Genomic DNA, 12,797 nt, shown 5'->3' on the forward strand with positions numbered 1-12,797 from the left:
GACTTAAGTACACGACATCTGTCCACATTGAATTCCATTTGCCATCTATTGCTCCATTCATGAAGCTTATTTAATTCTTCTTGTAGCTCTCTGCATGAGTGTGTGTTTGTAATTCTCCTTTGTAATTCTACATCATCAGCAAACATATGTAGATATCTTCCATTTCCAATGTTGCTGCCATTTTCATTTATATATACTAAAAACGTAACTGGTGCCAGCACTGAGCCTTGTGGAACTCCATTAGTAACTTCTCTTCATGATGAGTAACTTCCTCTTAGTACCATTCTCATTTCCCTTTTTCTGAGAAAATCTTGCATCCAATAGTACAGATTACCTTGGATTCCTCCTTGATGGTACAGTTTCCATAAAAGTCTTTGGTGCAGTAATCTGTCAAATGTTTTCTTGAAATCTAAATAGATAAGGGTAGTGTCTACCCATCCTTCTCTTTGCTGTCGTGCTTCTGCAACTCTATCACAGTAGCTTAATATATTTGTAACACATGATTTCCCTTTTCTAAAACCGAACTCTCTTTCTGTTATATTGTATTTTTCCAGATGGTTTACCCAAATTTTTCTTATCAGCTTTTCTAGTATCATACTTACAACACTGGTCAAGGATACTGGTTGGTAGTTGAATGGATTCTGTCTATTTCTTTCCTTGATTAGGGGAAAAATGTTTGCTTTCTTCCAAATATCAGGTAGTTTACCATACTCAAGGATTCCTTAATATCAGATATACTGGTCTGCTTAACTCTTCTGCACATTCATGTAGCACCCACCCTGAACTTCTGTCACGACAATTTGCTTTTCCTCTGTCTAATTTGTTCAACTTTTCCAGTACCTCTTGCTCCGATATTAGTATATCTGGTAATATGTGTGGACATGCATATTCCTTACCATCTCTCTCAACATTACTTTCTTCTGTAAAAACTGATTGGAAGTTTTTGTTAAGTACTTCACAAATATCTTCCATCTATTTATCTAATGCCAGACGCCTTAGCCCTGTAAGGGGTGGCCACAACAAATCGCCTCCATGTCGCCTGGTCCCTCGCCATTTCATTGCCATCCTCCCAGCTCACACTCCCCTCTCTCATATACCTCTCCACTCCATCCCTCCAACTCATCCTAGGCCTCCCCCTCCCTCTCTCCCCCTCTACCTCACTCATATACTCTCTCCTCATTAGTCCCTCGCTCTCAATCCTCTCCACACGGCCAAACCACCTCAATGAATTTCTTCTAATGCTTTCTATCATACCCACATCCACATCACAACACTCCTTCACTTTCTCATCTGTCAGTCTGTCTCTCTATGTGACTCCACACATTCCACTCAAATAACTCATTTCCACTGCTCTCACTCTTGACTCGTATCCTTCCAACAAGGTCCAAGATTCACTTCCATATGTTAGAGTTGGTATCACAATGCTATCTATCTATCTATTATCTATTGCCAGATGCCTCAATCCTGCACGGGGTGGCCACAAACAAATCGCCTCCACATCGCCCTGTCCCCCGCCATTTCACTCCCCTGCTCCCAACTCACATCCCCCTCTCTCATATATCTCTCCACCCCATCCCTCGATCTCATCCTCCACCTCCCCCTCCCTCTCCCCTCCTCCACTTCGCTCACATACACTTTCTTCGTCAGTCTCTCACCCTCCATCCTCTCCACATCGCCAAACCACCTCAGTGTGTTTCATCTACCACTTCCTGTCACATCCACATCCACACCACAATGCTCCTTTATGTCCTCATTTGTCAGCCTGTCTCTCCATGTGACTCCACAGGCTCCTCTCAAATAACTCATTTCCACTGCTCTCACTCTTGACTTCCGTCCTTCCCACAATGTCCAAGCTTCACTTTCATACGTTAGAGTTGGTATCACAATACTGTCATGTAGTAACTTTTTCACTTCCATGCTCACTTCCCTGTTTCTTATCACTGCTTTCAAGGAACCAGCAACCTTTCTTCCTTGTTGTACCCTTTCAAGCACTTCAGCCTCTAAACTTCCATCCTTACTCATCACACTAGCCAAGTACTTACACGTACTCACATTTTCCATTTCACCACCATCCAACCTCACTGTACATTCACTGACTTCACCTCTCTCAAAGACCATCATTTTACTCTTCCCTACATTCACCTTTAGATTCTGTTTCTTACACACTCTCCCAAACTCATCCAACAAGCCTTGCAGCTCACCTTCGTCTTCACTCAACAACACAGTATCATTTGCACACAACAGTACAGGGAGTTTCCAAACACTGCCCTCTCTCACCAGGGCCACTCCAACATCCACTGCCCTACCTTGTACCTCTTTTATTATCCCATCTATGTACCGATTGTACAACCATGGAGACATAACACATCCCTGTTTCAATCCAACCTTCAACGAGAAAAATTCACTTAGTTCACCATCCACACGCACTGCAGCCTTAGCACCATCATACATACTCTTCACAGCATTCAACAACTTCCCATCTACTCCATATATTCTTATTACTTTCCACAATCCTTGTCTATCCACCCTGTCATATGCTCTCTCCAAATCCATGAAGGTCGCATACAACTTCTTTCCCATCTCTAGAAACTTTTCCACTAAAGATCTAAGAATGTTTATCTGATCTACACAACCTCTCCCCTTCCTAAAGCCTCTCTGTTCTCCTCCAACTAATTCCTCTGTTATATCCCTAACTCTGTCAATAAGTATCCTACCATACACTTTTCCTATTACACTAAGAAGACAAATGTCCCTATGATTACCACACACTTCTTTTACTCCTTTTCCTTTGTACAAGGGAATAATTATACCTGACTTCCAATCCTCCGGGACTCTAGCTTCCTCCCAGGCCATTCTGCACATCTTCCACATCCATTCTACTACTATCTCTCCCCCATGCTTCAGCATTTCACCACACACTCCATTAATTCCTGGGGCTTTCTCCAATTGGACTTTCTTCATAGCTTCCACAACTTCTATCCTACTGATTTCTTCCTGTCTTCTCACCTCCCTCCTTCTCCCAGTCAGCCCTCAGCTGCTTATACTCGCATTCCTTCCATCCTCTAAGTTCAACAGTTCCTTAAAGTGTTCTCTCCATCTGCTCACTTTTTCTCCCTTCTCCACTAGTAATCTACCATTTTTATCTTTCACTCCCCTACTAACTTCATTGCCACCCTGTCTTACTCTCTTCACCCCTTTCCAGAACATTTTCTTACTGTCCCTCCACTTTACACTCAAATTCCTTCCAAATTTCTCATCCACTCTCTTCTTACTCTCTCTTACTAATCTTCTCACCTCTCTCTTCCTTTCTACATATAACTTTCTCTTCCGCCTCTCAGCTTCTTCCACGCCCCTATTTCTCATCCATTAATTGTATGCTTTCTTCTTTTGTGCCACAGCCTGTCTCACCTCATCATTCCACCACGCTGTTCCTTGCACCCCCCTTCGTCTTCTCTTCACCCCACACACCACATCACATGCTGCACATATTTCTTCTGTGAATATCCTGCATACACCTTCCACATCCCCCATCTCCTCCAATTCATATTTACCCAATCGTTCCGCTACTTCTCTCTTATATTCTGCCATTTTCTCATCCTCTTGTAACCTTTCCACTCTCCTTGCAACTACTCCTTCTTCCTGTCCTTCCCTTCTTCTGTTTCTCCATCTTGCTTGGATCTTTACCCTTTGAGATTTTCGGCCCTCTGCCGATTGTGTCTGTGCCAGATTCAGCCTGGAGCACATAGAGCACACTGTTGCAGAGCGATTTTTGTACTTAATTGGCCACTGTACACTAACTTTTTATGGTAGACTGATGAATGAGGTACCATTTTAAAGCTGAACAGTTGCTCTTTATTGCAGTACCATTGAAAAAAGCAAATATGATAGCTAAAAGGCCAATACTACGAGTAGAAGTTAGCCGAAAAGGAAAAATCACACACCCTTCTGTAGAAAAGTATTTGTAAAAAATATTAGAGTTAAGTGAATTTTGATAGCACCTTGTCAATCTACAGTAAATTCCCTTTCTATTGATATATAGGTTATGGCAATTTATGTTAGTTTTCACAGAGAAAAGCGAAAGTTCTCACAGACACGCAAGCAAATATCCATGCTGCCAATACCAATATTCTTCATGGTAAGAAGCTGTTTGTTATGCATATCTATCTGATGTATTGTCACTGTAAAGACAAACAGTTGGAAAAGGATAAAGAGAATAGTGTATATGGAACAAGGCCAGATAGGAGATCAAAACCAAGCATGAAGAAAATATTGTTTGGTATGACTCAAATCTGAGTCATCAGAATCTCAACGGTTGGATTTATGATGACTCAAAATCGTGTCATCGGAATCTCAAAGGGTTAATACTAGCTACCACCAAGTAGTGGTCAGAAAGTCCACTCCCCCAACCTCTATAAGCTCTTGCATCCATTACACATCTCTGCATCCTTTCATCCACACACACATAATCAATCTTTGCCTTCCTTTCATTCAGTTCACCACCCACTCTTCTCATCACTCGCCATGTATACCTGTGGGTCATTTTGTGCCTGAAGAGGTTATTGGCTATCACCAACCCCCTCCCAGCACAAATGTCCACTAATGCACTACCATTCTCATCTATCTCAGCAGGCACAACCCACTCACCAACTATTCCATCCATCTTCACATTTCCTACTTTACCATTCATATCACCGATCAAAAACACTCTCTCATTCCTTCCAAACTTTTCCATGCACACTTCCACATTTGTCCAGAACTCTTCTCTCACTCTGCTTGCACGATCTTGCGTTGGCGCATATACGCACACAATCGCCCACATTTGTATTCCAACTTTCAATCTTACCCACACAATCCTTGACCCAACTGATCCATAGTCTCTTATGTTCTTCTTCCATCTTTTACTCACAACAATACACACTCCTTCTTTTGCCCTCTCATTCTCACCTACTCCTGCACATATACCCCATCCATACTCCCATTCTCTCACACTTTCTCCCCTCCATTTAGTTTCAGTTAACCACATACATACACTTTCACACCCTCAAGCACCTGGACAATCTCTCTTTCACCTCATCATTTGCACCCCTTACATTCCATGTTGCGATCCATACCATGTCCATTGTCCGGTCCTTGGTCGTCATCTTGTGGTCAGTCCTTGTCCAAGGCTTCTTGTTCTTCTTTTTAGTTACCTGTTTTCCGGGGAGGGGCACTAACCCTCTGCCAACCCTTTTAGTTGCCTCGTATGACAAGCAGGGATACTGGGAGAGTATTCTTGTAAAACCCCCCTACCCCCAGGGGGTAAATGCTGTACTGTCATATATCTTCTTCTTGAATACAAATTATCCCTTCATCCATGATGGACTGTATTTTATCTTTAACTCTGGTTTTGCTTCAGACGTAGCTGCAAAACAGCTTCTGTTGATCACTACTTTTATTTATAATGTCTTCCTCAAAATGTCTTTCAGGCTCTCTCCTTACCCTTGTTTAATAATTTCTTGCCTGTTTATAGTTGTTATATGCCCTCACTGTTGTGTCTTTTGTATCTGTTCCACTGCAGGTCTCTTTTCTCTTTTGATTTTCTACATTCTGTATTAAACCATTTCTTTATCCTTATTTCTGTTTCTTTGTGCTGAGAGATACAATTTTGGACCCTTGTTTCATAAAATTCACAAATTTTCTAGATATAACATTTATATCTTGCCCTCTAAGTTCCTTTTCCCAATCTATTCCTATTAAGTACTTCTTTGTCAAGAAAGTTGCCCTTTTTGCAGTTTAGGCTCTTGTTGTAACTTTCACTACTGCTAACTACATCATATGCAGTGCTGAAGTTGCAATTTAATTCTGCATTGTCGTTTTTGCCGAATGAAGGGTCATTCAATATATTGTCGATATCATTATCTTACCTAGAAAACATAAGATCAAATAATAATGGATCTTCTAGTCCTCTTTTTCTGGTGTTTCCCTTTACATTTTGTGTTAGGAAAAACTCCAGTACAAGATCCAGGAGCTATTAATCCCAATAGCTTTCACAGGTTCTTACATCTAGAGTATTCTAATATATATTTGTATTGAAATCTCCAGTTAATATAATTCTTTCAGATTTCTCTTCCATTCTGTGTGGTAGGACTCTTAATCCCCCTCTGCTGGCAACTTTAACACCTCCGACACCCCCAATGTCGACCGATTTTCGATTTTTTAATTTTTTGCCTAGATAGGTTAGTTCTAACGTAAAACTCATAAAACCACCCAAACTGGTACCCACGGCAGCCAGAAAGGTCGATTCTGGGCTCCCATCATGACTGTGCCTATCTGGTGAAATACAGGAGTAAACCCTGTAGACTTTCATCTCTCCATAGGGGACCAGGCACTTTTCTTTGGTGTTTGGCCACGGTATATTGAAGTATATGCCCTGGTGATGCTCCCACTGTGCCCTAGGAGCATGTGGCCATTGTTCTCAGGCATAGTCATATGCAATTTTTGCCTACTTTTTTATAATACGGGGTCAAAGTTGACCTGATGCAGGGGCAGTGCGCATACATGGTACGCACTCTGGGTGACTCATAGTGGTCTCCATGATGCGCCACATTCAAAACTTAACACCTGGTAAATATTTCCAATTTCTCTCAATACTGTATTTCGATTTTTGCTGATTATTTTTATACGCGGTCAAAGTTGACCTGATGCAGGGGGGATGCACACTCTGGGTGACTCATTGTGGTCTCCCATGACATAGCCACATTCAAAACTTAATGCCAGGTAAATATTTCCAGCCTCTCTCAGTATTTCGATTTTTGGAGATTTTTTTTAATCCTTGGCTGTTTATGAACGGCTCTGGCACTGCCCACAGCAAAAGGGCAAGGGTGTTTATAAACAGCTCTGGCAGAGAGTGGGTTAAACTCTGAATTGTGCTTTCTGCCAGGTCTTAATATTCATCTCTTTCACATGTGTTTGTTTTGGGTGGCATGTATAAATTCGCCACCACTATTCGCCCTTCAGATGTGTTGACCTCTACTGTAATTAATTCTACTTGTGAGGATATACCTAGTTCTATCTCTTTGACATGTATATTTTTCTTTGTTAATATCATAACTCCTTTTTTCAAATTTCTAACTCTTCCCCATATATTGTATTCCTCAATACTTAGGGTGTCATTTGATATCCTTGGGATTAATTTTGTTTGTTAGGCAAATAAGCTGAGGTTCCTTTTCTTTGGTACAGTCTTTTATCTCTAATAATTTGGATACCATTCCATCTACATCTAAGTACATCATCTTAATCATGTTGTTTACATATCTGACAGTTTGAATCTATTACCTTCCTTTTTTTTAGTCCCTGTTGTTTATGTACCACTTTCTTACTTGTAACCCTACTACTTTGTAAAAAAAAAAGAAAAAATTACTCCTCTCTTCCTCTGATCTTTCCTCATTTTTTGTTTTTGCTTTTTCTCTCTTTTCCTATAGTAATCTCCAGTCCTCCTGAGTTAAGCATCTTTTTAGCCATTGTTTTTTTTTTATTCCTCTTTCTCCATGAGTCTGTTCGCATTTTTTAATATTTCCTCTATAGTGTTCACACTCTGGAAGGTTACTGTACAGGGCCTAGACTGATTTCACTCATATTTCCCTAGTCTTTTGTGTTCCTCTATACCTTTATCACAGATATCCTCTGATACTCCCATCAATATGTTAACCATATTCACCATCTCTTTATTGTCTCTCGAGATTCTGTTTCTCATTTCTTCTTCACCAATACCAGTGATTACTATAGATTTCTTGATGTCAGCTCATTCCTTGACCAGTTTTGGGCTGTAATTTATTATTTCTTTCAACTCTTTTCTTCGGCTTTTTTTATCGGCTTTTGTTTCTAAATCTTTCTTTACTTTCACCATTTCAGCATACGTAGTTTGTACTTCATCTTTGCAATTTCTCATCATTTCATTCACCTGGGTTATCTCCTCTTCAATATTGCTGCTTTAGTCTATCAGACTGCTTGCTTGCCTAACTGTCTCTGCATCATTTCTGAACTCCTCCATAATTCTCTCATGGTTGACAATTGTACTCCCCATTTCATCCATCCATCCATCCATCATCTGATCCTGTGTTGCCCCATGAGGAGCGTAGGAGCCCAGGGCTGGGCGGTTGGTCCTGGCATTTAAGATGAGAGTGACCAGCCTCACTCATCCCTGAGTGGCATTATATGAGCAATAAACCCCAACCACCTCTTGGATATAAACCTTCACAGGCTCAATCCTATTGGAGCACAATAATTACCCACTAAACTACCAGGTGCCAAAATTTGGTAATATAGTTACCAACCAGCATGGTAAATGGTTTCCTGGTGTGCAGGAAACCATTTGGCTAGCCTTATTTCTCAGTGAATGTACCTCAACTGCCAGCTCATCCACTGTTGTGTCTTTTCTGTTTAATTCCATTACTAATTCTTCATTTTGTTCCATCTGCTTGCTTAGTTCCTTTTTAATTTCCTCTTCTTCCATTTAAAAGGTTTTCTCCAGTTTATTCAGTGTGTGTGTGTGTGTGTGTGTGTGTGTGTGTGTGTGTGTGTGTGTGTGTGTGTGTGTGTGTGTGTGTGTGTGTGTGTGTGTGTGTATTTACCTAGTTGTATTTACCTAGTTGTGATATACAGGAAATGAGCTATGCTCGTGGCGTCCCGTCTCTTTTTCTCGTTAAGTCAAATTTTGCTTTGAACTCGTTTAAGTTTTTAAACTGGATGATCTCTTTGTCCAGGCTGTTCCACAGGTCTATACATCTATATGGAAAGCTATATTTCTTGATATCCTTGAAACAACTTGGCTTTTTGAGTTTCATTCCATGTCCTCTTGTTACTCTCCCATCCCATACAAACAGATCATTTTTATCAATTTTACCTATTCCCATCATGGCCCTGAACACTGCAATCACATCTCCCCTTTCTCTCCTTTCTTTTAGTGTAGGCATGTCCAGCTTTTCCAGCCTCTCTCCGTAGGACAGATCTGACAGGCTGGGGACCATCTTGGTTGCTGTTCTTTGTATTCTCTCGATCTTATTTATGTCTTTCTTCTTGTGTGGAGACCACACTACTGCCGCATATTCCAATCTGGGGTGGATCATGGCCACTATAAATATTTTCATCATTTCCTCATCCATGTAATGGAATGCCACTCGTATGTTAGTCAAGAGATTGTACGTCTCTTTAACTACCTTGTTAATATGTTTTTCCGGTGACAAGCTATCCTGGACCAGCACTACCAAATCTTTCTCTTCTCTCACTTTTTTTATTGGTTCATTACCCATCATATAATTCAGCGATGGCCTCTTGATACTCTTACCCATTTCCAATATCTTACATTTTTTTGCATTAAATTTCATTTCTCACATCTGGCTCCAACCTTGGATCCTATTCAGGTCTTCTTTCAGCATTTTACAGTCTTCCTCAACTTCTACTCTCCTCAAGATCTTTGCATCATCAGCAAACAGACTTGCGTAACTGTTCACTCCATCTACCTCATCATTTACATAAATCAGGAACATTACTGGCACGTTGAGTACACCGCTTCCCGTCCGATCAGCGAAGTTAAGCAACGTTGGGTCTGGTTAGTACTTGGATGGGTGACCGCCTGGGAACACCAGATGCTGTTGGCATCCCTACGTGTCAAGTGGGGTTAGTGGAGGATTAGTGCCCCTCCCTGTAAAACAATTAACTCTAAGCCGTTGGCCACCCCGTTTGGGATACATGGCGTCTGGCAATGAATGAAAATGAAAAAATTACTGGCGCTAACACTGAGCCCTGTGGGACTCCACTTGTTACTTCCCTCCATCCAGACATCTTGTCCTTTATTACTGTCCTCCTTTGTCTGTCTCTCAAGAAGTCACACATCCACTTCAGGACGTATCCCTTCAGTCCTCCTATGTGTTCCAATTTCCACACTAGTCGCTTGTGGGGTACCTTGTCAAAGGCTTTCTCCAGATCTAGATATACACAATCCACCCAGCTGTCTCTCTCCTGTAACACGTCAATCACTCTTGTGTAAAAGCTCAACAAGTTGGAAACACATGACCTTCCACTTCTGAATCCAAACTGGCTCTCAGCCAATATGTTTGTTTCCTCCAGATATTTTATCCATCTGTCTTTCAGGATTCTCTCGCATAATTTAGCAACTACGCTGGTCAGGGACACTGGTCTATAATTCAGGGGTTCTTCCTTGTTTCTTCCCTTATAAATTGGTGTGTGTGTGTGTGTGTGTGTGTGTGTGTGTGTGTGTGTGTGTGTGTGTGTGTGTGTGTGTGTGTGTGTGTGTGTGTGTGTGTGTGTGTGTGTGTGTGTGTGTGTGTGTGTGTGTGTGTGTGTGTGTGTGAGAGAGAGAGAGAGAGAGAGAGAGAGGACAATGCAAACAGTTCTGAATTACTTTTAACCTGAAGCATGTAATAATGGGTAAATAACAGAGAGAGAGAGAGAGACAGACAGACAGACAGACAGACAGACAGACAGAGAGGAAAATGCAAACAGTTCTGAACCACTTTTAACATGAAGCATGTAAATAATGGGTAAATAGTATACTGTATTTTTTTTCCAGTTTTTATTTATGCATATGTGGTAGTTGGGGGAGCTCATCATCCACTCACTTGATGTAGTGCTGCTTTGGGTGTTTGCCCTTTCCTATCTTCCTTCCTTCCTCTTCTGTCTTTCTTTCCATCATTATTTCCTCTTTCTTCTGCCTATGGGTGACTTTGCACTCCCTCTTCTGCCCTTCTTTCCTTCATTCTTTCTTCTTCCTTCTGCCTGTGGGTGACTCTACACTGAGTGACAAGCCAAATGGTTTCCTGTACACCAGGAAACCATATACAGCGCTGGGTGGTAACCATATAACCAAATTATGGCGCCTGGTGGTTTAGTGTGTAATTAAGGTGCTCCAATTGGACTGAGCCTGTGTAGGTTTATATCCAAGAGATGGTTGTGGTTTATTGCTCACAGTGCCACTCTGGGATAAGTGAGGCTGGTCACTCTCATCTTAAATGTCAGGGCCAATCTGCCTAGCCCCTGGCTCTTACACTCCTCATGTGGCAACATAGGACTGGATAGTGGATGGATGGAATAAGTGCTGAAAATTTTCTGCAATTTCATTTCCCCCAATGCCATTTTTTTGCACAATGGATCAAAACTTCACAGGATCTTGTTAGGTCGGCATTCCTCTAAAACCTAACCCAAACAAAACCCAAATCCATATAAGAGTTTTGGGGCTATGGGCCTTTGAATATGAATTATTGGCGTCACGGCAAAATTACTCAGTGGCGGTTACCCCGTTTTGCCTTACTCAGATTATTTTTTTTACCATAGAGAAGAAAAAAGTAATTTATAACCTGGACTTAATGTACATAACTTAGAAGAAAAATGCACACCTTTTCGAGTTGCTTGTCGCGTGCCTCAATGGCTTGCCTGATGCGGTTGCGGAGGTACTGTGAGCGAGCAGCCACAAACACCACATGTGCTGGAATACGCTGCTCCTCAGGCCCAACTAGGAAGTCTATATCAGTGAACTGCTGACTCTCCAAGAGCTTCCCGAAGTCATCGTGCAGTGTACATTTGGGATAGCACGAAAACTGCAACATCAACATACAAACTTACCACAATACCACAGAGAAGAATAACAGCTTACTGATCTCCACTATCAGTTCAGCAATGCAGTAATTATTAGAAAAAGACTAATATTATGTTTTTTATAAAGTTTTCCTGGATCCAGAATTTTAGAGGTCTGAATGAGGCATTAAACTATAAGACCCACTTCACTGGACATGATGCATGATGGATTTTCAATATCTAATCTCATCTCATCTCTTTCTCTCTCTCTCTCTCTCTCTCTCTCTCTCTCTCTCTCTCTCTTGTATCCTATTTCATCTTATTTCTTAAACTTCTAGGGCCTGGCATCACCCAAGTGATGGTGTGGGGCATTTTCAAAAATTAATTAAAGAAGAACTTTAATGCCTGGATCAAGAAGTTGAATGACTGAGTGGTTAGCAAGGCTGTCTGCTGACTGAAGTGGTTTGAATTTGATCCCAGGCTGGGGCAGGGAACAGTTTGATTATCTGAATTTCATCAGAACACTACTTTACTGGGGTTCTGAACAGGAGTCAACATGTGATGGTGCTGTGCACCCTGGACAGACAACTGCAGTGTCCACCCACTAGCCAAACCTCATATTTCCCTGAACCCTGCTATAGGGAAGGATCCTGGTCCAACCCTGATGAAGTACTGTTTACCACTGGAGGATGCCAGTCCCATACAAGGTGTTTGTACCATACTGTACCAGTGGGACAGTCTCACAGAAGAATTTGCCTACTTGTGGATGACAGGTCTGCTTGACTAGACAGACCAGGGTCAAGCAATGGCAATAACAACAAAAACAATAATAACAAGTGGTGCCAGGCACATCAAACCTCACCTGACAGCAATTGTTTTACTGCTGTTAAATACTGAATTGGTAATGCCATTCAGTGTCAGTAAACAATTTAAATCTAAGGTAATGGCACAAATGAAATTCAACTTATTATCTGTCACCATCATCATCATCATCCGGACCTCCTTTCCCACCCAAGAGCAGGGTGAGGAGTAGCAATGTCCAGACAGCCCAGAATTGCCCAATCCAATGGGCCATGCTTCCATTCACTCTTCATTCAAGCCCCCAGAATCCTGGCTCTATCGGATACGCCAAAAACATTCACCACATTCTGTAGCTTCACATAGTCATATCCGACAGAGTCAATCCAGACGCTGCCATGTTAAAAATGGGTGCCAAAAATCCCTGATCA

General features: G+C 41.5%; 1 protein-coding gene and 1 pseudogene across 1 annotated transcript in view; one reads left to right on the forward strand and one right to left on the reverse strand.

Moving 5' to 3' along the window:
• Positions 1–12,797, reverse strand: part of Lztr1 (Leucine zipper like transcription regulator 1) — a 93,050-nt gene that overhangs the window by 29,388 nt on the left and 50,865 nt on the right. Inside the window, exon 9 of the mRNA XM_080283021.1 lies at positions 11,391–11,591. Within this exon, the coding sequence (XP_080139147.1) occupies positions 11,391–11,591 (201 nt within the window). The remainder of the gene's footprint in view (positions 1–11,390; positions 11,592–12,797) is intronic.
• LOC145413341 (5S ribosomal RNA) lies at positions 9,514–9,635 on the forward strand (annotated as a pseudogene).

This window comes from Coenobita brevimanus, chromosome 95, assembly GCF_032717465.1.
Source record: "Coenobita brevimanus isolate Jiangsu-jjx chromosome 95, ASM3271746v2, whole genome shotgun sequence".
In the NCBI taxonomy this organism is placed as follows: Eukaryota; Metazoa; Arthropoda; class Malacostraca; order Decapoda; family Coenobitidae; genus Coenobita; species Coenobita brevimanus.